This window comes from Pogonomyrmex barbatus, unplaced genomic scaffold (assembly GCF_055798465.1).
Source record: "Pogonomyrmex barbatus isolate J1 unplaced genomic scaffold, ASM5579846v1 scaffold12, whole genome shotgun sequence".
Classification (NCBI taxonomy): Eukaryota; Metazoa; Arthropoda; class Insecta; order Hymenoptera; family Formicidae; genus Pogonomyrmex; species Pogonomyrmex barbatus.
In genome coordinates this window covers 5,297,473-5,324,074 of record NW_028297108.1, presented here as the reverse complement: position 1 = coordinate 5,324,074, position 26,602 = coordinate 5,297,473, and the positions used below count along the sequence as shown (strand labels likewise).

The 26,602-nt window shown below is 35.0% G+C and overlaps 1 protein-coding gene across 4 annotated transcripts; it reads right to left on the bottom strand.

Annotated features, from left to right (window-relative positions):
• Positions 1-7,194: 7,194 nt before the first annotated feature.
• Positions 7,195-25,854, bottom strand: LOC105430911 (CYFIP-related Rac1 interactor B). 4 transcript variants are annotated; one of them, XM_011644701.3, is made up of 7 exons: positions 25,056-25,854; positions 12,686-12,822; positions 12,150-12,374; positions 11,161-11,495; positions 10,120-10,199; positions 9,899-10,025; positions 7,195-9,594 (listed from the first exon to the last, which is right to left on the bottom strand). In XM_011644701.3, the coding sequence occupies exons 2-7, from the start codon at positions 12,768-12,770 to the stop codon at positions 9,457-9,459; spliced, it is 990 nt and encodes a 329-aa protein (XP_011643003.1). In that variant the 5' UTR covers positions 12,771-12,822; positions 25,056-25,854; the 3' UTR covers positions 7,195-9,456. The 4 variants fall into 4 exon arrangements, with proteins under 4 accessions (XP_011643003.1, XP_011643004.1, XP_011643002.1 ...); XM_011644702.3 differs by lacking the exon at positions 25,056-25,854 and adding an exon at positions 15,611-16,065; XM_011644700.3 differs by lacking the exon at positions 25,056-25,854 and adding an exon at positions 13,745-15,515.
• Positions 25,855-26,602: the final 748 nt, after the last annotated feature.

The following is a 26,602-nucleotide window of genomic DNA, read 5'->3' as shown; positions in this document are numbered from 1 at the left end:
TAAATCACTAAATCTAATTATACCGAACTTTATAACCGATCTTTATGAAATATTAACGAATTGGTCTTCTTATTATATCTGGAAACGATTCTTTATTGCACATTTGTCATTGATAAAATTAAGACATTCACAGGTTGCACTTGGAATACACGAAACTTACGACTAGTTAGACGAGATATGAAATTTTCCGAGTTCACCGTCCCGAAGTAGGCCAGGTGAGTGACTGGCTCACTGAAAAATTTTTCTCTTCTAGCCACGAGGGTACAGATGCTGGTCTATAAAAAAAGACTCCACCCCACGGGTGCCCCTCAGAGTAAAAAAAAATCTCCCCACAGGAAAACCCTTGTATAAAAACCGAAGGGGGTCACTCACCTACCTACCGGTAGCGAGGGGTAGAAAATGATCGCGAAGCATTCACACGTGGAACATTCATGAAATTTATAATATACTTTTATATTCTAGAGAAATATAGGTTTTATAAAATTTCTTTTTTTTTTATTAAAAAGATGTCTTACTAGTTAGATTATTACAAATATTTATTATCTTGCATTTAATTATTTAAGAGAAGTTAGTTATTTCTATATTAATACAAAATTATTAACATAACAATTAATGAAAAAGATATATATTTAACTTTTTATACGTAATCAAATTATTATATGTTTGATATTTGTATTCTTTTAATTAATTAATAGACTTTTTTTATGAAATAATATAATCAAACACTTTACATAATTTTATTTAGCAATAACTCGTATTATCAACGTATCACTAATAAATAAAAAGAATGAATAAAAGAATACTTATTAATCAGTTATAAAAAAGAAATGAAAGAACAATTTGATTAAAGATAAATGTTTTATTTCATTGCTGTCTACAAAAAAATCAATTAATCTGAGAAGAATCATGAGTCATAATATGACAGCCTAATGGTAGCTTCTAGACGTTGCTACGACGCAGAGGTATAAAACGCCATCCCGAGAAGCGCGTGGCGTGCTCCAGCTTTTTTTTTATTCTCACATTGCCTAACCCCCCCTTACTTCTCCCTTTTCGAACATTACCAGCCACTGGGTGGTTTTGAAGCCCCACAGTGCTCGTAATCAAACACTCGTTATTCCTGTCCATCCAGGATTATGGGATTTCCAGGATTTTTTTCTCTAGGAAAAGTCCCGAATCCGTGTGTCACAACGGGATTACACAGCTACCACCCCAGGAGATGACCAACCGTTATAATCTCCGAAAAAAGTAACGGCCACCTAAGTTGCGCACTGCGCCTTCGCAAAGTGCAACGTCGAAAGAGCAGACTTTTCTTTTGACAAAATCTCCGATAATCCTAAATCACAGAGATTTTTAATGCCTAATTTTTTCGTTATACATATACATAAAATACGCACCATTACGAAGAAATTTCGAAAGATTCTAGGATGGGGAATTGAGAAGATCAAATCTTACCCCGTTTCTCTTTCTTTTTATTGCTAAATAAAACATAGTTTGTTACGAAAATTCATTTGGGTACACAATGTACACCGCAGCGCGATGACTTATTACTGAACCGAGAAGAAGAAAATGATAAGCGATATGAGATCGATGCTTACGAGCTGTTCGACGAAGCGTTTTCCGAACCCCTCGAAAGGGAACGATCGGTCGGCGAAACATCCGTTCGTGAAACGGGACATGATCACGTGTGTGCGGAAGCGGCCGATCGGTTTCGGGGTACTTTTTTGCGAAAATAACGGCGTTCTGTCGAGGAGAGGGAGTGTGAAAAAATGGGAAACATCTGTCGGTCCTCGATGTCTATCGAACGGATCGACTAGTTCTCTGCACGCCAAGATGGAGTGTTCTCAGCGAGAACGTGTTATTCTTGTAATGATTGACAAACATAATAGCATACAATTGAATCTAGAAAAAAATCTTTTAAAGAATTGATATTGAGTCTCACAATATGTGCACAGACAAAAGTATACTTAATGTCATGTAGTTTTAAGAATAAGATTTTATCGTGCAAAGCTGTATCACATTTAATAATTTTCAAAAATAACTCTTTTAAATGTGACACTGTTTACGACATTTTCTTAACATTACGCTTTATATAACGTCGCAATCATTATGAAAAAAAAAAATCCTAAAAGATAAAAACTTATGCAATAATATATAGAACGTACATTTAACAGTTGATCATATTCATAGCAATCTCGAGATATTAATAATATTAGAATAAGAATAATTGAAAAATTAATGTAATTAAAGGATAAAAAGTTAATAGAATTATTAGGATATTTCTATGTTGTTCCAATTATTTTACGGAAATATATAAATAATATTTAAGATATTTTACACATATGTATATAAAAAAATGTCTTATGTTACAAGGATTAAATTATCTCTCATCTAATAGATATAATGATAAGTTTTATGAGAGAGTCAGCACGAAAATTGCTGACGACCGGAACGATGCGATTCTGTAGGGCACCGCGGGGCATCATGTGAAAAAACAGTGAGGAAAAACTATTAGTTCCGGCCAAAAGGGGGTGGGGGGGAGTGCGAGAGGTTCGCGGGGGTGAGGAAAGTGCTTGTAGATGGAGAACGGTAGGGAGAAACTGGACTTCCCTCGCGCGAGAGAGCTCACCCTCGAAGGACTCGCGCGCCGCCTTTCACGCTCATTTCATAAATTCTAATTTATCGTCCGCGGAAAATTGGATCTGGCTAATCCCCGCGATCGATGCCAGCCTACGTTCATCTTGTAACATGTCGATGTGCGTGTGATGCATTGTGGTTGATATCACCTGAAAAAAATACTTCCACGATTACTAATCGATTTCGCTCGATTGAAATTCTCTCTAAGCAGATAATAAATATAATTTTTTTATAAGTAAATCAGAAAAAACTGCTCTAATATAAGTATGTGTTTAAGATATTTAGCGGTAATTTATTAATTATAAAGATCCTTGAAATTTCTGTGCAAGATGAATTGCAAAGACTACTCTTATGTACGGCAACTTTATGAATTCTACTAATTATTTTTTATTATTTTCTATTACCAATAATCGGTCCTATATGTATTATTAAATAACATGATTATACATAGATCTTCCATAATTTAAATTAATGTTGCAAAAAATGTATTTAATATAAAGTTTTGATCAAATTTCATATAGCTGCAATTATAATAAATCCAAATATTTAAAGAGTTTTACAAGACTTCGTTTGTATTATAAAAATTAAAAAAAAAATTAACTTTATTTCTGTAAAGTTGTTTTCTCATTGTTGCAGTGTATCGTCTCATAACTCTGTCTCATTTAAAAGCGGACTATCTTTTGATGTAAGCGCCAGCGTGACGAGGTTGAGGGTAGTTAGCGCATGTCCTCCGATTAGTCGTTTTCCCTTTGACTGTTTTTTTTTTCTTTTCCCGAGTAGTTTTTGTCTCATGCCGAGATAGTCGCTTTTTCTGCGTCGGCCAATTTTCGGGTGTGCAAACACGGCCCATTGTCGTGGCGCACGCGCCCTCGCTATTCTCCATCTCGTTCCGTCGTCGCAGGGGTAACTTGGTTCAGAACGCATCCTTTTTTTCGCCCTACCTTCCCATCTCGCTCGCTCTTTACGCATCGTCGTTTGCCTCTCCCCGCTGCCTCTACGAACGGGATTTAAATATGCAAAGCGACTTTTTTTCGACGCTACGTCCGCTTCTTCCCTTGTTTGGTCCGCCGCGCCCACATAATTACCGGGTGGCGGGAAAATAACGAACAAAAAACCGCGCGCGCGAGGAGCAGGCAAGCGGGACGCGGTGATGAGTTGGAAAAAAAGATAAGAAAAAAACCAAGCGAAAAAAAGCCGATATCACAATTAAACCGGCCACACTGGGGGAGGCTGCGTAATGTCCCGCATAGAGAGAAAGGGGTGGCACAATTTAACCGCGCAGGGGTGCTTGCCGGAACTGTAAACTCTGACATTATGCTCGCCCGCTGAGTAGATTTTTTTGCAGCAAATCGACACACTTGTGTCTTGTTACAATAAGCTCGTATTTGATGCTCAGAATATTTTATTATTTTTTTTTTGTACAGAATAAAACATATTTTATTAAATTTGTTCTTCGAAATGAACAAATGTAATTCAATTACAATATATAATTTTATGCAAATATCATAATTATTAGTTGCCACTTTTTAATGATTATTAAATAAATAATATGCAATAAAAAGTAGAAGAATGAAAGTAAAGCTTTCTATATATTTATTCTTACATAATATTAATTTTTTAATATGTGTATGTCTTATTGTAAAAATTATAATATTATTTTATATTGTAATTATTTTCTTGGTATTGCAAAATATTATGTAAAACTTCAATTAATAATAGCAAATCATCTTATCGAATCATCGTCTTTAATATCCTTTTTATGTGAAAATATAAATCATATAATTACAATAATATATTGCAAGAATTTTAATAAAACCATAAATGACGCTAGTGTAATATTTAATCTACTCGCCGAAATCATCGTTTTTTCGCACTGACAATTCAACCACCTTCTTAGAAGGTCGCTTCCCTTCCTTTCAAATTGTCGCTATTAAAAAAGATCCTGATTCGTATCATCGGGATTTTCAAGTGGTCCATCCGAGACGAACGCTTCGTGCGAGGAATTAATGTACAAGGTGTGTCGTGCGGATTAGTCTCATTATTATTCCCCCGAGCGGGACGACTGCGCTTCAGGGTGGCAAAAAAAAAGAAGAGAAAAAAAATACGTCTCGGAAGATTAACGAGCGAGCAGCCCTTATGAACCATCTCGACGCCTCGAAAAACCGCGAGAGAGACGAAGAGAAAGAGAGACGGATAGTGAGAGATGGAAAAGGAGAAAGAAAAGATGGATTGCGAGGAGGAATTTGATATCGCAATTAAACAGTCCGCCAACCTTACAAATTGGAGGTTGAATTTTTTTTCTACTTTAGGACCACCGTCAGGCGTTGCTGCAGCCCTTAAAACATCGCGAACGGAGGGGAGTGCGGAGAGAGCGAGTGCTTTCGCGGTACGGAAAAAAAATCCATAGGGGTCCCTCTGCACCCATCTCTCTCGCACTGCAGCATCCAGTCCGAAAAAAAAGAGGGTGAAGCTAAAGCGAGTTGTGCGTGGCGTCAGGGGATGAGCGGAGGGGAAACTTACAAGGGTGGTGCTGATGGTGGTGGCGGTCGTGCTAAAGGCAAAACAAAAGCTGGGCGACATTCTCGGACGCCTTTGGAAACATGGCCGCTTGGAAAGAAATGCCAAAAGAAATCGCGATTGTTAAATTATCGCTGACTATGAGATCGACAATTTTTCATTTTGATCTCATTTATAATTAATAGAACAAAGGAGTAGTTTGTTATAAAAATGTTATGTTATTAAAATTATATTACAAGATTATATATAGATACATAGATTAAAAATTAATGGAAAAAAAAATTTTAATTTTTTGTATGTAAATATGTAATAATCTGTATATGTGCGTGACAATCTCTCTCTCTCAAAGAAATGATTGATTACTGATAGCTTTGCGAATGCGTTCCAATTATTTCTGTTTTTTTCAGAATATCTCAGGGTTATAATTTAATTTTCATCATAGTAAAATACGTTCTTTTAATTCAGATTATATCTACAAAAAAATTACACAACAAATTTTTAATACAAATTTGTTTTTCGTGAAGAAACTTGTATATAATATTAGAAACATGTTATTTAATAACTTAATCATAAATGTTTGTTACTTAATTTATAAAAACGAACATAATTTATGGTGATGATAAATCTAGATAGAATATGAACCACATGAATAGCCAAGAAAAATCCATCCAAAAATATTATGCTGGTTCACGTCAGTTCAATACTGCGAGATCCTACAAAATTAGAAACTGTCTTAATCAAACTTTGCTGCAGGCCGATAATTAAAAATTTATCTTCGCTATGGCTTGCATTTATAATGGAGAAAAAAATCCATAGAGAGCGACCGCGCCCATCATATATAATAGATGGTCTCCCCTTCTCGGTCAACCTTCTCATCTCATCTCGCCAGTTCGACCAACCTCCACCTTCTGCGTCTATCCCTCCAGCTTCCCCCGAACACCCTCAGACTTCAACCCGCTTTCAATCAATATTTAAAGAATTGCGCCTTAATAACCATCGTGGCGTCACGTAATGGCGGGCTTCAGCTTTAATGCGTCATCTCTTATAAAGATCACGAATCTTTCTGCCATTTTCTTCGTGAAACTTTACTCTTATGAATTATCAACTGATAGTGCAACAGTTTATAATATTATTAACCCTTGATAATATTTTATTAATTATGGATAAAATAGTTTTTATATAAAAATATATGTTTCTTTCTCGTCTGTAATCTAGGTAGATATCATACACGAAATTTACTTATCAATTTTAAATTGTACGATTTCAAAAACATGTATTTTTTATTATAAATAAGAGTTACAAGTAAAAAAAAAATGAAAGATATCTCTTCTGTATGTTTAGTTTATAGTTATGTTCTTTTTTGTACGCTTCTGAAAATACGACTCTTTTTAGATAAATAATATATTTAATTATCATATATTTCCAGATCTAATTGTAAGATTTACAATTTTATAGAATATAAAAAATTTTCTAAAGTTCATAATAATAATGATTTTGTCCAAATAAAGCATCCTATATCAATTATTTATTTTTATATACATGAAAAAGATAATTTTATATTAGAATTTTTCTGCAGTATTTTCATCATTTGATTAATGTTGTTAAAATATATTAAAAAAGAATAATGCGCATGCAATTTTATACAAACAAAAGTCAATGGTATGAACATATATTGTGTTGATCTTTAGATCTGTAGATCTTTAGAAAACTAAATCCAAATAACAAAGTGAACAAACACAAGTAACTAATTTGCCTCAAAATTCAATCTTTTTTTGATGCAAAGATGATTGATCTATACCATTATTTAGATTTAACAAATCAAACCAAGAATATTACAAATTACTTACATACATTTATATGCATGTACACTCATATACATATTTCTATAAGCAATAATGCAATAAACATTTAGAAAGAGTAAATGTTAATTTAAAAATAGTAAGATGAAAACAAGACATATATAATATAGACGAAATAGCAAAAAAGCTAAAGATTATCTTTTATTTATATCCTTTAATTAAAAAAAAAAGAACAAATTATCCATTTTTTTATTCGCTCTTGTTTATTTAATCTGGATTAGGAAGTTGTTATAAATCAATAACATATGCAAGAAGGAAGTTTCTCGTGAAAATAATCGTACATGATTATAGCATATTCAAACATACGTATTTGCTCGAAGGAAGTGATTCATCGAAATAATAAACTCTATTAAAATAATTACAGTGTTTGTGCGTTTCAGGGGATTTTAATTTAATTCAAGTACAATCTCTCGCGCACGTGCGCGCATGCAATAATAATATTCCTCGTGTTAATTGACATTGAATAACATTACAAAATGAAGCATATAATGAACAATACGTAAAAATAACTAAATATTGTTTGTCTCGTTTTTGTTTTTCCCTTAAAAATTACCAAGGCAATAAGTCAGGGCACTTGTTGATGAAGCGCCAATGTAACAATGTAATACTTGTGGATATCGATAATACGTCATAACAATCTGTATATACAATATTTGAGTGTCTTGAGGTTCACTACTGATAAACATTTCACAGTAAATTTTTACATAAACGTGTGATCTTCGGTTACATGTACTTTCACACAAGATTCCACATTATGGTCGGCAAGCAGTCTTCAAGGTATTAATCTCTAAAACGCGCAAGAAGATGATTTGTGCTAAAGTCAGTTCGAAAACACCTGTAAGATTTTTCCTCATATTTACGTCATATGTAAATGTAAAAACCGGTCCTAAATATCACAAATATTCCTTTTTTAATATGACAGTAAAAAATTGTAATATCTAAGGATTGTTTTGCTAATGTGGTGTTTGTTATCAAATTTTTACAAAATTTTTTAAATCCGTATAAAAAACTAAACGAAACTTGAAGTAAGAAAAAATATTTCAGAATTTATAATAAATATTATTTGAAATCTTATAATAAATTAATTAAAAATATATATTAGAAAAATGTGAGTCAAAAATTTTGACGTAAAAATTTATAAAATCAATGTTATACGCTCTGAAAAATTGTATCGACTAGAAAGACATAGTATGAAAAATTATCGCGACTATTACATTTGCACATAGATAGATTTTTCTGCATTAATACGTAAACAATGACGTAATACCGCTGAGATATATTGCGGTTCGTGCGATTTGCTAGTTATTATAAATAGAACTTTTGTAGTATCATTTACAATGAGAATATTAATAATAATACAATCATAGTACATAATAATAATAATAATAATAATAATAAATCACATCTTTGACGTTCTTGTAGCTTTACTATATACTAAAAGCATCTTTGGTTTTTTAATCTTCAATCGTGTACAACAAAAAAGTTACAAAATGATTTTAAATTTTAATAAACCAGATCACGCACAATAATGTTTGATACTTTCCAAATATTGAATTATCAATAAAATACGATTATCGATTATGCATATTCAGTATCCGATAGTATTCGACTTTGCAATTCACAATCTCACAATCCACCCTCTCGCCCGTCATTCAACAAAGAAAACAAGAGCTAAAAATCTCCATAATATCCATAACGTGATTAAAGCTCTCTTCGTAACACCTTCAAAAGTCCATCAGTATCTTAAATACACTATGATATGCTCTAATTAACTTTTAATCCCGTTCGGCCGGAAATCGTGTCAATAGATAACTTTGGTTGGAACACTGTACCAGAGAAAATCTTACTACGGGGAACAATCTGTAGCCATACAAATCTATTGTAGCTTCTATTTAACTTCTCTTGTCGTTGGAAGATGTAAATGCCACGAACTAAAGAAGGACTCGCTATTGAAAAAATATTAATGCTTAAAAAATAATAAAAAAAAATAATGATAGAATAATTCGCGGAAAATACGTGTCGCGATTTGACAATAATCATTTCGTGACGTAATAATAATATCAGCAATAATGGTATATTCTCTCAAACGAATCGTAAGAAAATAAGAGGAAACGCGCAATGACCGTTTTATTAAAATCGATCGTTATCGTGTCACTTAACTTGATTTTTCGAAGACTTCATAAATCTCGGCAGTTTTCGGGCAGCTTTCGACTTTTAATTTTGAGGATACGCGTGTGGTCCGTCAGGTCAGGTGGTATGTCAGACGCGTGTTAGAAGGAAGCCCGACGCAGGTCGCACTTTACGCGCGCGTGAAGGATTCTTGGACCTATTCGCGGAGCTACAAAGACGATCATTCGAAGCGAATGCCACTTCTTCTAGAAGTGTCTACAAGGAAGTGCGGCCGGCGATCTCAGCTTCTGATGCAGCAACCGCGTTGCTTCGGTAATCATGCAGCGAGTAAGTTCTTTATGTTCTTCGGCGTGTTCTCCTCATTCAAGTGCTTCGTGGTATAGCGAAGAGCATTCAAAAGGCCCTCGCTCTTGCAAGGCGGCTGATCCTTTAATAGCTTCACACAGCCTTTGACCTGTTAGATTTGAATTACATGTAAAGCCATTTATTAAAAAAGTATAGGCAAAATGAGATTCTTATCTTCAAAAATCTTCTTTCTAACAAATATTTTTGTCGAATCTTTAAAAATATTTGTTCCTTAGTAGTATGTTAATCCGAATACTATCAATAATTTCGTAGAAGTATTATACATATAGAAAATTATTTATATAAAAGACATAGATAAAGTATAGATAAAGAGAAATTGAATTAAAATTGTCGATTAAAAACTTTCTTTTTTAAATATTGCGCTAAAAGTTCAAAAGTTTTTCTGTACTCACATCCACGTTTGAACCCTTTACAAAGGCACCCTGGGGATGTACATGATCATAAAGAATTACCAGGCCCACCATAACCCTTAGGACAAAAAGTTGAGTCTCCTCTCGTTGGAATTGCGCCAGCAAATTCCTGGTACAAGATATTTCCTAAATTAGCTTCGCGAAGAAATTCCTACTCTCTTGCGATAAAGCTTTCTTTGCATACCGATAGAAATAGTACTTACGGATTTTCCAACATTCGAAGACACACTTTTGCCATTGTGCCAAGTGTTTCTGTAATATTTTCCCTTGCTATATCTTCGTTCTAAAAATTACAAAAACAGTTTAAGTAATAAATACATCGTTGGAGATACATGACGGTTTATCCATTTTAAATTTAGAAATACATATAATGAACATCTATTGGAAAGCTCGGCCTTAAAAGGCATATATCATGAAATACATATTTGTACAAATTGGAAATGCTATTTGCAAATAATGAGTTATTACTTTGTTATTGATTTTAATTAAAAGCTTGCATATACATCGGACTTGTGTACACATCCGTCATGCCACGTTTATTTGTCTGATTGATGCAATCTATATAGCGCTCGGATAATTTAAATGGCCAGGATACCTGTCAATTTTCCAGTTCAGCAGAGGCATTATTATCGTCGACAATTTTTTTGTGTCCGTCTTACCATTACGTCGCATGTCGATCACGTAACGCGGTTATTTGTCATCGCAATCAATACAAATGAAAGCTCGCGATTCATTATAACGGTTCATTGTTGAGAGATATTTCCGTAAGATAATTAATAAAAAAAGCTTGCAAAAAAGTTTTGAATGTAATACATAGAATTTAAAATGTCGCTATATTTTCTACTTTATAATATAAAGAGACATAAATGTAATATCTAGTATTTATCAAAATCTTTAGAATTTTGTATTTCTTTATATGTAATTATTAATATAAAATCCTTTTCAAAAATAATATATGATAAATAATATGCATAATTTTTTAAAACACGATAATGTATTAAAGTCATTTAATCGAAATAAAACGAATAATTTTCGGAATTTGCTTCAAATTTGAAATTTGGAATGAAACAGAATTTTCATTCGGTTGAGAATGATTAAGGGCTAAGAGGGCCGAGAAACCGCTTGGATAACCGCAGAATTTCATCTAATTGCCATCAGTTAGCATCTGGCCGGATCAATAATTGTCCGGGCAACAATGGGAGGTCTCACGGACGGGAACAATGTAGAGAGGCGATACCACTTACGTCCATCAAGAAAGTAATGGTCGCGTGACTCAGAACTCGAAGCATGGGTGTCGCGTGGGCGTAAAACAAGGACATTCGGTTGGCAAGTTCGTTCCCGACAACTAGATCCTTTTCGGCATTGTCCTGATGCGCCAAGGACGCCCTCGTCAGTGTCCTTCGATAGTAGCTGAAGTCATTCTGAATTGCCGGCGTTTTCATTTTGTGCTCATCGAACTTCAATACGAATTCCAATATTTCCGCCAATTGTTTGACTAAAGCCTGTTGCGTTTCTAGATGTTGCGTCGGTGAAAGATTACCCGAGCATAATTGTCCCAGAATTTTCGGTACAACCCTTTCTATACGTATGAATAAACGAATAAAAATTATTATGAAACTTAATATTAAAATTTATTTATGCAACGTGTTAAAGATGTTATTTGCAATTATTTTAAGTAAATTATATGCAATAATTAATTGATACTAATACAATATTACATAATCCTAAATAAATAAACACCAATAAGAATTGGTAATTATCACATATTGTTTATGTTTATTATTATTATATACAATTATAATAAGAGACCAATATAAATAGCCAATCAACAATTTGAATTATGTAAAATTATTAAGAATATAACTCTTTTTAATTTTTACTGACGTAACAAAAAATAATTACTTAATATAAAAATGCGAAGCCTGCACTTTCAATTAAGACTTTTCTGCGCGGCTTTGCTTGAAGAGAAATGTTCGCTAAATTAAATATCGATATTTCATTAAATTGGATATGAACATCAATATTTTAAAATGTTGTTTTCCACGGGTATTATCGAAAACCACCAATATTTAATATAATTAAAAATTTATGCCACAAATATATGGCTAAAAGCATTCTGCGGCAAGTCGAAGTTTTCTCGATATTCGAATCGATATCTAACTTCTGAGAGGCAAAGTATAATGCTATTTATATAAAAAAAATTGTTATCGTTAATGTGATTAATGAAGCATACCAAGCTCTAAGGAAAACTCGTAGAATCGTTTGAGTTTTGCGACGAGAGGTGCCACGGTCAGATACGCTTTTCGTTGACATTCCTCCGTGGGTACCGAAATTGCCTCTCTGATTTCTTTCCCAGCTCCCTTGTAACACTGTATTTCCTCCAAAATGGATTCCGAATTTTTCAGCACTCTTTGCACCGCCTCGAACGTCTCACGTTCGATATCCGATGGTTGTGCATCTGGAATAGGCAAATGGGACAGATCGGTAATTATTTAATAATATGTTTTTTATATGTTTTATTACCATATAATTTTATAATTACAACTCGCTATTATAAAGAATATATTTGTCTCGTCATTAGAAAAATTATATATGTTATTTCAATTATATATGCCATTATAAAATAATTTTAATAAAATATTTTACTAAAAGTATATAAACATGGAATTAGAAAACATTATCATACACGTAAAATGCATTAAAAGATTTTAGATTAAAATTAAAACTCTTTGCGAAAAATAACTTATACAATAATAATGTACTACTCACTTTCGAAATCTAAAAAGACGTCGTATTTCTGAGGAGTGCAACAGGTAGACTCATCTCGAGCCAAAAGGCTTAAAAGCTTGCCCATCGTAAGTGCACAGCTTCTTTCGACGAAAGTCACTTTACAACGTGAAAGGCATCTGCAAGACAATTTGAATTACACGATGTGAGTTTTATTAGAATAACAAACAGTATAATTTATTCATTTACTCGTATAAACTTATGCGATATAACATTATTCAGGAATGTCTTTTTTAAAATAATAGTTGTTTTGATGAATTTAAAGATAGATTTGTTATTATTAGTTATATCATTAAAAACAAATGTTCGCGCGCACGTATGAAGTAAACTAACATATAATAAAATCTTATTATTCGCTATTTACATTGCACGACATTGATCGATATTGTTTCATTAAATATGTTTTTATCCGGAATTCTGAATCGATATTTATCAATTTGTTCTAGATTACAAAAAATAATTTGTATTTTATATTTAAAATTGTCTATATAAAAAGAAGTCGAATCAAAATATATTAGAGGCATCGAAATTAAACTCGGGAATTCTAAAATAATCCACATACTGAAGCAATTGATACGCGATGACGTAGACTAGAATATTTTTCTTGCTAAAGCGATGGAGAGAGCTCACATGATTACACTTTGCAGAATACTTCGCACAATACTCAAAAGATTAATCGGCGACGAATATGAAGGGCGAATGGTTTATAATTGAATTTCTGTTTGAATTGAATTTCGACTCGCTTCACCCGACGAGTGGTAACTTGTCAGGTACGAGACTACAATGAAATTGAAATTTCAGGCTGCAGTTCGAGCATATATATTCACTTGTGTGTGTGTGTGTGTGTGTATATATATATATATATATATATATATCGAACCATTAATTCCGGGTAGGCGACACACGCACACGTCGGGATTAACGCGTATCCCCATCGATACCGCGGAATAAATGAATTCCGCGAACTCGTCGGCGGGGAGATGAATCTCGTTAATCAGTTTCGGCGAACGAAACGATTCTCCCTCGCCGAGCTGCCCTCACCTGAAGCGTTCGCGAAGGGGTTCCATTTGGTTGTCCGCGTTGACGAGGACGAGCCGACGATGACTCACGTGGGAGCGTCGTGTTTTATGCCGCGCGGACTCAACGAGAGAGTATCACGTCCGGGAGGACCGAGCACGTCCTTGTCACTTGCGCACGAGAGAACCCACGATCGGCTTTGGGGTTTCTAAAATTGCAAACGGCGAGATTCCACCGTACCGCCATACCGGCCGCGTTATTTTCGGCCCGAAAGCACATTTCGCGCTCGTCATCTCGTCGCATCGTCACTCGCCGAGCCTCCTGATTTCTATCGGCGGAAATAATTACGTACTATGCAAAAATCGGGCCGCTGAAGTTCTCGAGTCACACGGGTACGGGTTTAATAGTTTTCGCATTTAATAGTTTGAATTACATCAATGAATGTTGCAGCCGAGATTGATGAAACGAGCGATTAAAATATAAAATTCAAGAAATTCTTCGATCAGTGACAAATTTGATTTGTTCCATTTTATTTGAATTTCCATTCGAGGATTAATATTAAAAGTTTATAAGAGCTTCTTGCTTCTGATGAAAAATTCTTTATCATCGGAGTAATCGATAAAGTGGACGATTTGAAAGTCGATTAGATATTATGATGTATAATTGTCTTACAAATACATATATATTTCTAAAAAGAGACTTCATATTCAATAATGAATAGTTAATAAAAATACCATGTAGAATTGTTATAATAATATCTGATTATTGTATGTTTAACGATGTCAATTAATAATTTCAATAACTGGCAGGCGATATATCAATGTGCAACGTAAATAGTCATACCGAGCTGCAATGTAAAATAAATATTTGCGTTTGACATTCCTCTGGCGCTCTCCAGTGCGGAACGTTTGAAACAAGAACGTGTATCTGTTACGATATTCGCTTGTACGTAATCATTTATGTTTCTTTTTATTCTACGAGTTGATTTTTCCAGCGTATGTTTTCGATAAATATTTAAATTTGAAGAATATTGACGAACCAATTTATATTATACTGCAATTGCGAAAGAGTAATCTAATCGTCATTGGTAAGAAAATGCGCTCTTCTCAGAAAATATAAATAGAAAATTTTTATAATAAATAAAAGAATGCGATAAAAGCAACAAATTATTCGTATCGAAAGCCAGCTCTTAGCGATTGAAAGAAATAGCGTTGCCGTGAAATTTCAAAGCCTTAGTGCACTGCCATTAAAAACGTATAAATGCACTTGCCGCGTTGTTCATGAATTGTTTCATGAATTGTTAACATGAGTTCCACGATATGTCCTCACCTACTCACGCTAGTATCCACAGCAAGAGTGCTATGTGTAGTTTCATAGATTCCAACCTAACATGGTGTTCTCATACCATTGCGTTAAACACAACAAAACCAGCATTTCATCCAAAACGCTTTTCTCAACATTCGATTTAAACTCCCACGTATTCGCGGAGGAGTAGAGTTCAGAGAACTTGCACACCGCAAAACTTCAAGTATCTTTCCGATCGATTGACGAAGCAATGAAGTTATGGCACACATATAACTTGTACAGATTATAATTACGATATCATAGAAATTTTGACTTCTACACCTCAGTACTCTTTTATTTCTATTAATAATTATAATCGATGACATAATTAACAAAATTATTTTCTAAAAGATTGGCAAACAAATTACATTAGAGGTTCTCCCTTTACTACATTAACTACTATTTTTTTTTTTCTTATATTTTGCGTATCTTTTTAAAGAATTTGAATTGAATTTGAAGATATAGTGTAATTCTAATTAAAATTAATCAACGTAAACAAATGCCCAGTTAGGGACTAATGTCGCTGAATCATCAAATGATATTTACAGTGTCACAGATTGGCGAGATTGTTGCGATGTTTGCCATCTACTTTCGCACGGAATAGCAAGCTCGCCATCGGGAACTCGAGTCGGAGGGTCGGATCCTGCAGCAGGCTTTTTACGAGGACGCGTCCACGAGAATCCAAAGTGGCGTTAATCGCGTGACGTTTGACGGGCTCACCGTCGCGGAATCGCGGCGTAATCGGCGCCGACCGTGCGAACACATGACGGCGACAGGTGCACGCCGAACGGGACGCCGGTGGGAGCGTCACGGGGTCAACGAGCACGCGAGATGGGTGCAACAACTGTCATCCGGTGGCCGGCCATGTTGTAGGTCGGGGGGGTTGATCGTGCTAGGCGCGCGAGTCCTTCCCTTATTTGGTAAAACGGCGGCGGCGGCGGCGGCGGCGGCGGCGGCACGCTCGCGCGCGCGGAAAATCGATCGGGGGGTTGCTTCGCGGTATAGATGGCGAGATGGCGCTTGAACGGAGGGGGCAGAGAGTGGGATGGGGGGGGAGGGGGGGTGCCAACGAGTATCGAAATATCGCTCGCGTAAATTTAGAAATGATAAAACAAAAGATAGCTCGAGCAGCGAGGAACGATTTATCAAACGTAAGAGAGTAACAATTCAGTAGATGCACGAAGAGATCGGATCGATAACGGAGGAAAATAAAGTTGGAAGAGAAATTGCGTGATCCAGAAAGTAGCGAAGGGAATCGACTGTGATCTATTCCGATATCAATATATATATTTCAGAGGCCTCTTCTCGGGAATCCGTCACGATAAATTGCGGAACTTATTTAGACAACCATTTTACTTTACCGTTAGATCAAAGAGTCGCGTTCTAGTACTTTTGTTAATCCTCATGGAAGAATAATCTTTCAAACTAAAAACGTACTGACGTCAAAGCAAAAAATCCATATGGCAGAATTTTACACGACATTAAGAAGGGAAATTTTATATTTATTTCGTGGATGCTTTATTCATAATGAAAAGTTGTACAATTTATATTCGATGTTCGCTTATTCTATTCTATTTCTGTTCTTATTCTATTTAAATTTGATAAGCTAAAAGTGATCATTCCTCTTTTCTTTCGAGAGAATACAAAGGATAATGTACGCAATCTCTTGTGCTATTTTCTCGCTGTTGGTTTTCAATCTCGCAGGAAAGATACTCGTTCAAAAGCTTTGTTTAACACTGCCGGAATTTAGACACATACGAAATGCGCACCAATCTATTTAACAAAGATATTACATATTACGATCCGTGCGTTTTCACGCAATGAAATTCTCAATACGAGAGAAATGATAGCGCGCACAATCACAAAACAGAATACACAATGAAACGATTCGAAATCTCGGACGTAGTTTCGCATACATTATCGATTCTCTGTGGCGGACTGATTTCATCGTCCATTCCGAAAGAATTGATATTCGTCGCGATGCTATTGTTTCAGATAATAATAAGATTGGTGCACGTGCGGCAGATGGATATAAATGTCGAGTGGTCGATACCACGTGTCTTGTGTTATTACTACTATCGGTACTACTACTACTTACTCATCTTACGAACCAAACGGGATGACGCCGACGTCACGTAAGGGTGACCGACGTCTCTCGGGGTGGGCCGAGTCATCCGGGGGGTAGCTAATCGAATTAGCATTCGCGTCGCTCGGCATCGGTAGCTCGCACCGGTGCCTTTGTGGAACAACGCTCGTCGTATAAACAGACGTCTTCGACGTGACCGATTTCGATTTTTCAAGTTACACGAAAATTGCCGCAGTAGCCATTTTCCCACAAAGGGGCGGGTGTTCTATCGCCATTAATTTCTCCGCTATTATTAATTGACATTCGATTCCATTTCTCACACATGACAACAAGAATTATAGAGACCATTTTTATAAATGAAATTTCTAAACGGCTCTCCCTGAACCCCAAACGAATGAAAAAGAGACTATCAAAGAGAAAAATGTTTGTACAAAAAGTACATAATATTGATTTGATTTTTAAAAATGTAATTCGCATAAATTCTCAAGCTTCATAGGTCTTTAGAAAAGAATTAAGAATTATATAGGTATAAGTTTAATTTTAATTTAATTTTTTAATTAAATTTGAAATTTAATAGTAGATTATAATGTTTATAAAAATATTTTTAAATATTCTGTTTTTCCCTTTATATGTACATATAAATTTGAATATTGATTTTTAAAAAATCTTCAACTCGAAATACAAATAAATCTTGATTCCTTTTACTAAAAATAAACATCCGAAAAGTTATTTTAAAGTTATGAATATTACATTACTCAAGCACTTTAGAACTAAAAGAACCTCAGTTTATGAAAAAGGTCAAGTAAGAAGAGCCGTTTCTCTTTTCCATATGGTTGAACATTAACTTTGCTTTTGAAATCATTATTCAAATATACTCGACTTACTCATTCGACTTACTAATTTATTTCTTAACTTGAACGTGCATGATAATGAAAAAAATATAAACCTAAATATATTTTATTATCATATTGTCAACATATACCTCTTTCTATATTTCGAATTAAATATTCTGGAATACTTAATAAACTTTTTTTGTAATCGATATTAATAAAATAGAGTGTGTTATGGACCCCTCTTGTTATGGATGGCCCGTCGTACATATTTGCTGCGACGTGCATTCGCAAACGCAATGGGCGACTTAAATGTCGCTGTGGGGACGAGATTTTTGCACCTCTTTCAATACCGCGATTGGATAATCGTCGGAAACTGTGGGCGAGGATAATCGACGCCTATTAAAGACCTTTTTGTGCATCAATTCTAGCAAATCAATTGAGATCTCCCTGTCACTATACACAACCCCCCCGGATTGACATCATCTCTTGCTCATCTATGATACGACGCAATCATTTTTTATGAACTTTAAGTTCCTCATCTGTTTTATCTTCTTACATATTTATCACAAGCCATTATAATCTCTTTAGTTTCCGATTTTTCGATTCTTGAGCATCAAATACGATTGTTGTTTTAAACAAATTTTATAAAGATGAAATCTTTGTCGAATCTTGTTACTTTATATTGAAATTATATTTGAGAAATCATTTTCCAAAAAATATTTGATTTGTAATAGTTTATTAATTAGCGATAAATTATTTAAAGCGTAAAGTATATAAAGCAATATAAAGTGTTTATCACACGTTCGCATAACGAGAAAGCAAGTACTTCTACTATAAATAAAATAAATGTGAAAGAAAACGAATTCATCCTTTTTGTCTGTGTACGTACGTCAACGCGTCGGGCATGATATAAATGTCATCAGGCGTAACTTCGCAAGAAATATCTTTAACGACACCGTTGTGTCTACAATATGTATACGCGAGAAGAAAAAAAGTCTGGCCGTATCTTTTTAAAGAGAATGTATCGGAGCTGGAGGATATCTTCATATTCTTCACTCTTTATCACGTTAATAAACATTGCAGTAATTAAAATTTTAATCTTAATTACAGTATGCTAAGAAGGAGAAAAAGTTGCAACTTAATTAATGTTGGTTAATTTCATTCATAAATATCTGGAATAATTTGACTTCTAATATTCAGTCTTTTGTAAAGTTATTGAAACAATTTTAATCAGTTCAAGATGCTTTTAATTCAAAGAAGACGCGATGGAAAAAATTCTAAAAATGGCGCTTATAATGCTATATAATATAAAAAAAACAATGTTTTGTTACTTTAATAATAAAATTTATTCATATGAGATAAATGGTTTTAGCCTGGAAAATCGATTTATTTTATTTTTGATGTGGAAAATTGATTTTACTTTAAATTGAAAAATCAGTGAATTTATCGATCTTTCTTTGTTATCACTAATTAAAACTAATTTTAATCTCTCTCTCTCTCTCTCTCTCTCTCTCTCTCTCTCTGAAATGTCTTGTTGCACGTAATTGTAATAAAAAAAAATCAGTTTTCACAAGGATGAGAACTGATGCGATTCTGACAAGCGTGTCCAAACACTGGCACGCATTAGCGCGCGCGCTTAATATGGTAAGCGTGTACGCGGCTAAAATGTCATCGAGGCACGCAAGTGCGTGCGTACGTTTGGTGCGTATCTGTGCGAGGGCACACAACGTGCTCGTTAAATCATACGCACGCGTGCGCGCGCACGTAACACGTAGAAGCACGTCTTTGCAGCATAAGCGTGGCTCTCAAGCTTCCCTCATGATGCGTGACCCTGCCCTCTTTAACGATGCAGCAGAGCAATTATCGGAGTTGACGAGCACTCGATATGTCCGATAAACAAGGGACACAGAGGGGGTGCATCGCGGTACCGAAGTAGTAACCGACTTTCCAGAAGAGAGTCCGTAAAAGCAATTCTGAGTCTCTCGAAGAGAGAGTATCGGTATGTTCGATTTCCTGAAAAGGCAAATTGCACGGCTTCTGCGGACTCAAGATAGCGATTTGAATTCCAAGAGACATCGTAACCCACTTACGGCAGTGATTTCAAAGACTGCCTATCGTTACAGGAATGCACGGTTGAAAAGAGCCTCCTTGAGGACATCCTCAAAGGAAACTCATTACGCTCATGTCGCTGATAAGCTCGAAACGTGGATAAATAGGATAAAAGTGAAAAAAAAACGTAAGGTAGATGATTATTCCGTTTTCTCTATAAATCCAACGATAAAAGAGACCTAAAGATTTATCTAACAACTTCAATTTAACGAAACATGTTGATGTTGCTTTAGTTTGATTATCGCTCATGTATGCTTATGTACTGAACGATTTAAATTACATTTCTCTGACCGATGAGAGATTCTCTCATGTCCATTACACGACAATCACATTGCGATGACAATTATATGACATTTCTTCCCTGTGACGATTAAAACTAGACAATAATGGAAATGAGAGTGGCCAAATTGTCGAGAAAATGTAATTTCATCACGAGACTACTAATTAATTAAGGAACAATGAATTCAAAGAGTGTATGAATGTTCGCGAAAACAAAAAGAATGCGCATTGTTTGTGAAGTTAATATAATATGATGACTTAATATGACTTAATATGCTATTATTTTTCTGTTAAAGTTTTTTTACAATATTCATGTAGCACAATATCAGAAATTCTTAAACAATATAATAAATGACAAACAAGAAAAATTTATTACCGATGTTAATAATATGTTAACACTCGTTTTTCATATGTAAGGTTAAATTTAATATGTAAGTTACATTATCACGTCTGTAATATTTTTAAATTATATTATATACACGTAAATTATTCTTCTGAATAAGCAGAAATTATTTTTTTATCATTAAAAAAAATATAACTTTGTAATTGCTAAAAATAGAGCTTAGATATTTTTCTGAATACTTACGCCACTGGCCAAGCAGGGGGGATATCGTCATATCCCGGACGAAGACAGGAAACCTCCAAGTAAAATCCCCCTTCGGTCGTACGCACGTATGCGTCAACGAGCATCGGCGTACGTTTGATTGTAAATGAAAGCAGGAAAGAAGCAACGCGAGCGAAAGCGGAGCGATGAACAGCGAGAGAACGTGCGATTAACGTCAATAAATATTTTTGATCGATGACGGAGAAAGCGGGGTAGTTTAATTTAGAAATATTATCAAAGCCTGAAACATTTAATTTAAATGTTCGATTCCGACGTCGATTCTGATATTGCTTTAATTAATGTCAATAAAAAAGACAATTGTTTTACGTAATTATCCGACAATGCAGTTATTAGAACTAGAAAATTACAGATCTATATCACATGTCATTTTAGTATTAATCCGAAATCATATAAACGTCTTAGCATGAAAGCAATAAATTACGGACGTGCTGGGATTGACCCAGAAAATCGAAAATTGCGGCACAAAGTGGATTCGTAATTGGAGCGAACGGCCCGCGTGGCATTGTAAAACTGCTAAAGTTCTGACTGCACGCATGGTTGCCGCGGTTCTAATTTCACACATACACACACACACACACACACACACACACACACACACACACACACACACACACATATATACACACATATATATATTCAGCACATATGTACACCAAGTGCATTTGAGATTCCACGGACACGGTATCTCAGTACCCTTAACATTTAGCACGTGACGTAACGCTGATAGTTGCCTTATCTTACAACTGTCAAGTAGATAAAATATCATCCATTCTGCATTTTATGCATAGCATCAATGAAATATATTATTTTCGTGTGTGTGTGTGTGTGTGTGTGTGTGTGTGTGTGTGTGTGTGTGTGTGTGTGTGTGTGTGTGTGTGTGTGTGTGTGTGTGTGTGTGTCACAAACGAGAGATAATTCTGTTGTAGCTAAGAACTAAATATCTTCAGTCTTGAATCTGAATATTAGAACACTGACTGAAAATTATTATCATTATTATTATTATTTGAATTGAAACTTGCGCGCTAACAGACTAATAATTTCGCAAGGTGTTCCGAAATTTTGCAGCTATTATATTATTTTATTCGAGGAATTACAGAGATAAGCGATGTCTCGTTTAGTTACTTCACATTTAAATAAGCTGATACTGCATGTATAGTTCGTATAGAATATTGAAGTTCACTTGAGTTACAAGTGTTCTGATCCTCGTATCGTTCTCGAATCTGGAAAATATAAATCGTTGAACTAACGTTTAAAAGTGTTTTCCGATATCTTTTTTATCAACAAGTTTGTCGATTACTATATATTTCATCAGCGCATTAATCTCGCGACGCTTGTTTTTTTGAGAATGTTTAAAATTCAGTTTTTTTCATTTTATCCGTTCGTCGAATGCAGAATAATATTATGATGCTTATAATCTTTATATTTACACTGCAATGTTAAAATTGAAATAAAAAAGCGCGTTGTCTGTTTAAAATGATTTTTAAATTTCTATTTACAATTAAAATTTATTTTTCAAAGCTTCTATTTTTTAAATTTATAATATTGAAGTATAATATTGAAGTTATAAATATTCCAATTTAACAATATAGCTTTAAAAAATTGAAAGAATTAATATTTTGAATTATATTAATTACATTACATTATTAAAGTTTTATACATTTCTATTTTATATAGTTTTTAATAAAATTATTATTCCAATCTTGCACTTTTTCGTTAAAAGATTTTTGTAAATGATTTAAATTTAAATTCAAATGGAAAACCAGTTGCCATCCGAAACGGCACGTTTGGAGAATCGATTTTCGCACGATTTATATAAGATGCGGAATTTTCGATGATACCATCCGATCGATGAAACACGCCATCAGCAGTTGATGAATCTGCGCTTATGCTTTCCCCCTTTGCGTTCCTGGCGAACGATCGAGTGACCTACTTGCTAATTGTCAGCAGGTACGCCCATGCTCTAATTAACGTCAAAAATCAATATAGCAATTAAATAATTCACGATCGACTTACGAAGAACAAATTCATAAAGTTAAAATATCAACTTGTAATAAGATTTAGCTTGGAATAAAATAATCCAAGATTCAGTCACTTTGCGAAATGAAACTTTAATCAGTAAGCATAAACACAGGCGTTACATTTTATACGTTATTTTAATCCAACGAAATGGAATGAATTGAAAAAGCGGCAAAGTATTTCCAGAAAATAAAAAAAAATGTTCTCACATCCGAGAAATTGATGTCCGCCGCTGTTGCATCATGATTACATTTACGACTGACGGATTTATGCGTCAAATGCGGTTTCCAAGTTCAAATTCCCGGCGCAGGAAAAGGAGATAACAGGAAAATCGTTCGGCTATTTCACCGGTGATGTTAATCGTTTTAACAGATAGAATCTTGCTCCGAACGACGTGCAACCACGCTCGAATCATTCTTCTCGTTTAGAGATTTGCGGTTTCCTTCATGGTGTAATATAATAAAAAGTTCTTCCTCCGCGAAAGCGAGAATCGTTTTCGGTACAAAGATTGCTCTTGTGTTTCGTGCATTAACGCAAAAAGGGATTCTCAAAAAATTCTCTAATCGATAACTGCATTATTATTATTTTGAAAAAAATGGAATTATCGACGTATAGCATATGTGTGTTGAATGTTGATTACGTGAGAGTCGTACAATAAAATCGCGTGCATTTCACGCATTGCGTTTGCGTGATTGCGAAAATTAGTTCGTCGAGATATCACGGTAGAACTCAAATCGTAAGGAATCTTGATAAATCGTTTAATATAGATAAATCTTATACGTATATTTTGCTCCGTATTAATTAAACGTTTTCCCTGACGCGTTTCATCCTTTCTCTCATTTCGAAGCAATTAGATTCCTGATTATCAGCTTTTTTCTGCTGAAATAGCCATATTTTTCGTTATTATACCGAATTAAGTTCAATAAATTTCCTACTTCCTTAATTACATCAACTTTTTAATATCTTTTTATTTTAAAATGCGCACATTAAGGAAATTTTTGTATAAAATAACAACGAAGAATTTCTCTATTTGATTTTCAAATTTTCCAAAAGCATAGGAGAAATGTGAGGAAGCCGGATCTCTTATCGCATGTTATAAGGCTGAATATTTGCAATATAACGTGTACGCCAAGTATCACTTCTTTCGCTTTCGTGCCTTATTTTTCGCGTGCATGAAGCGAACGTGTTAGAATTTATCTATATGTGAAAATTAATTCCACGAAAGTCCGTAATACATACAAATCCTGCAAATCATTGAATATGCAGAGGACTACGGAACTGAGGAGCGATACGTCATCAAATCGTGTGCAAATCATTCAAGCGGAGATTATATGATCGAGCAATGTGTCGATCGCTGTTCAGGGGTACAATTTCAAGTTCGTGAATCATTTCCTGCATTTATTATTACGTTCTTTGGCATTGAAAGATTTTTATCGTGACATGCATACGGAAGTGGTTCTTTTAACAATAATACAGACTTAATTATTCTAACGTTTTTCCTTTTTAACTGTATATGACGCGTATTATTTTTCTAGAGATATTTATCGCGGAAAGAACATATTATTTTCGTTGCTTCCTTAAGATTGAGGCTAACAGTTAGGGGTTACCGCGATAAAAACAGAGCGATAAAAGCATAATTTTAATTAGACACACGAGAACATATATTAGAACTGTAAATTCCGGGAAAACGAAGAAACGAAGAAATTACAAAGAAATTATTTATTCGCATTTTGCGATTTTAATGTTTAATACTAGAAATTTATAATCCTGAAGCGATAAGGTATTTTATAATATTCTTAAACTAAAGAAAATAGTAGAGTAATATTATAATAGTAATATTCAAAATAATTAAAGTTTAACTTATCGAGTGTTATACATTATGTATTATCGCATATAATTATATCACTCTTCCTTTTGAATCCTTTAATTCTCGTACGTTCCACATAACCGTAACATTTACATTCTGAACGTTGGTCTCGAACAACAAACTCACAGTATTCGCAGAGGATGTACACAGAGTACAAAGAAAAAAGATTGATTTACCTTCAAACTAATTGAAGCGAGCCGTGACATCGGCTACAATTGAGTTATTAAACGAAACAGTGGGACCTTTTCACGAGGAGCCATCAAATGCCGTCAAATGCCGTATCGTTCTTCTTAGTTAATATGCACTTCCGGTACCCCCCTGGACCGAGCAGGAAACCGCACCGAAACTTCCCGAAAGAATGATCCTTGTAGAGACCGTGAAGGAATTTCGTGTTATAGCAGATAACGTTTTATCACGCGCACAAACCACACACGGCGTGTCCGCGGACTATCGTAATAATGGTTCCCTTATATCAGCTTACGATGATCAATTTTGTCTCCTCTTTGTAATATTTACTCAAATATCCGCGAGCATGTTTAAAATTGTCAGTCCCGCTCGGTCGCGACAGACTATCGATCGAATCGATCCACCGTTCTACGTGCTCCTCTCACGCGAAGAGCTTCGAAAGTTCGCTTTAAAAATCGCCCCTCGTGATGAATTTCGAGGGGAAAAACTTGTAGTATTCTTCTCGATTGTACGTGTCAGCGTTTTTTTAATTTAACTAAAAGTTCAATAGCGAGGGATAGGCGACGCTCGGGAAAGCGCGTCGCTCTTTGAACGAGTGGCGGGTCCTCGATGCGACGCGGCGATCAATTTTTCGAAAAAAACACCGATCGTTTCTTTTTCCCCGTTTTTCAAGCCGCAAATCGCAGCACGACTCGGCACGGCACGGCACGGCACGACTCTCGCGAAGGTTGTTACACCACTGTCAAAGCGACGGCGTGCAGGCAAAGCCGAGACAGTTTCGCTCCGCGCGGCCAGTCAGCTAGACGTCCCCACCCTCGACACGTTACTGCCCTCCTGCAGTGTAGATCCACAGCCACAGCACCGCCAGCTGTAACTCACACTCTAGTCCGAAATTTCGCGAATACACTGTAAAAACTGTAAGCGAAATTTAACATTGATGCGTGATGCGACAGGTTGTGACGTACTTCATGCTCTATGCGAATGAAATTTAATGTCGCTGGTACACTACGCTAATTAACAGCTTTACAGTTCCAAAAACTTTGATCCCCTAAATTAACAACGAAGGAAAGCTTTATGGCTCATAAAAAATTGATGACACGATGAAGTATTTCATTCCAAGACGAGTACAAAATATTATTTGGTTGTATTTTAATGTTATTTTTTGCCTGCGAGCATTTTTTATGGAAATTGCGCCTTACTCAAAGTTTGTTATAAATGTTATCATTATTAAAACGTTAGATATGAATAATTGAAATGTGAAGTTCACTAGAAAAATCTAAAAACTAGTAGCATCTAGGAATAGATCTAATCGCTTCTGTCTAATGGCTTATCCACTTCGATCGATTTATCGGAGCGTATCGCATAACTATCACATATTAGCGGATCAGCATCGCAGAAAAGCATTCCAGCGATAAGAATCGCACGTCAGAAGGGCAATGACTCATGAAGCGACGGGCAAACGTGAAGCTGGTTGTCCAGCTGGCACGGTAAATACCCGCACAGTTCTCGTCACAGGTGCACATGACAACGCGGGAAT

What these genes read in the sequence shown, in the direction of transcription:
- LOC105430911 (XM_011644700.3), bottom strand. Translation starts at nt 13,770, where the DNA reads ATGGAACCCCTTCGCGAACGCTTCAG. An exon ending in CGAGTTTTCCTTAGAGCTTG is followed by an intron (nt 11,496 to 12,149) that starts GTATGCTTCATT and finishes TCATACGTATAG; the next exon opens with AAAGGGTTGTACCGAAAATT. An exon ending in TAAAGGGTTCAAACGTGGAT is followed by an intron (nt 9,595 to 9,898) that starts GTGAGTACAGAA and finishes CAAATCTAACAG; the next exon opens with GTCAAAGGCTGTGTGAAGCT.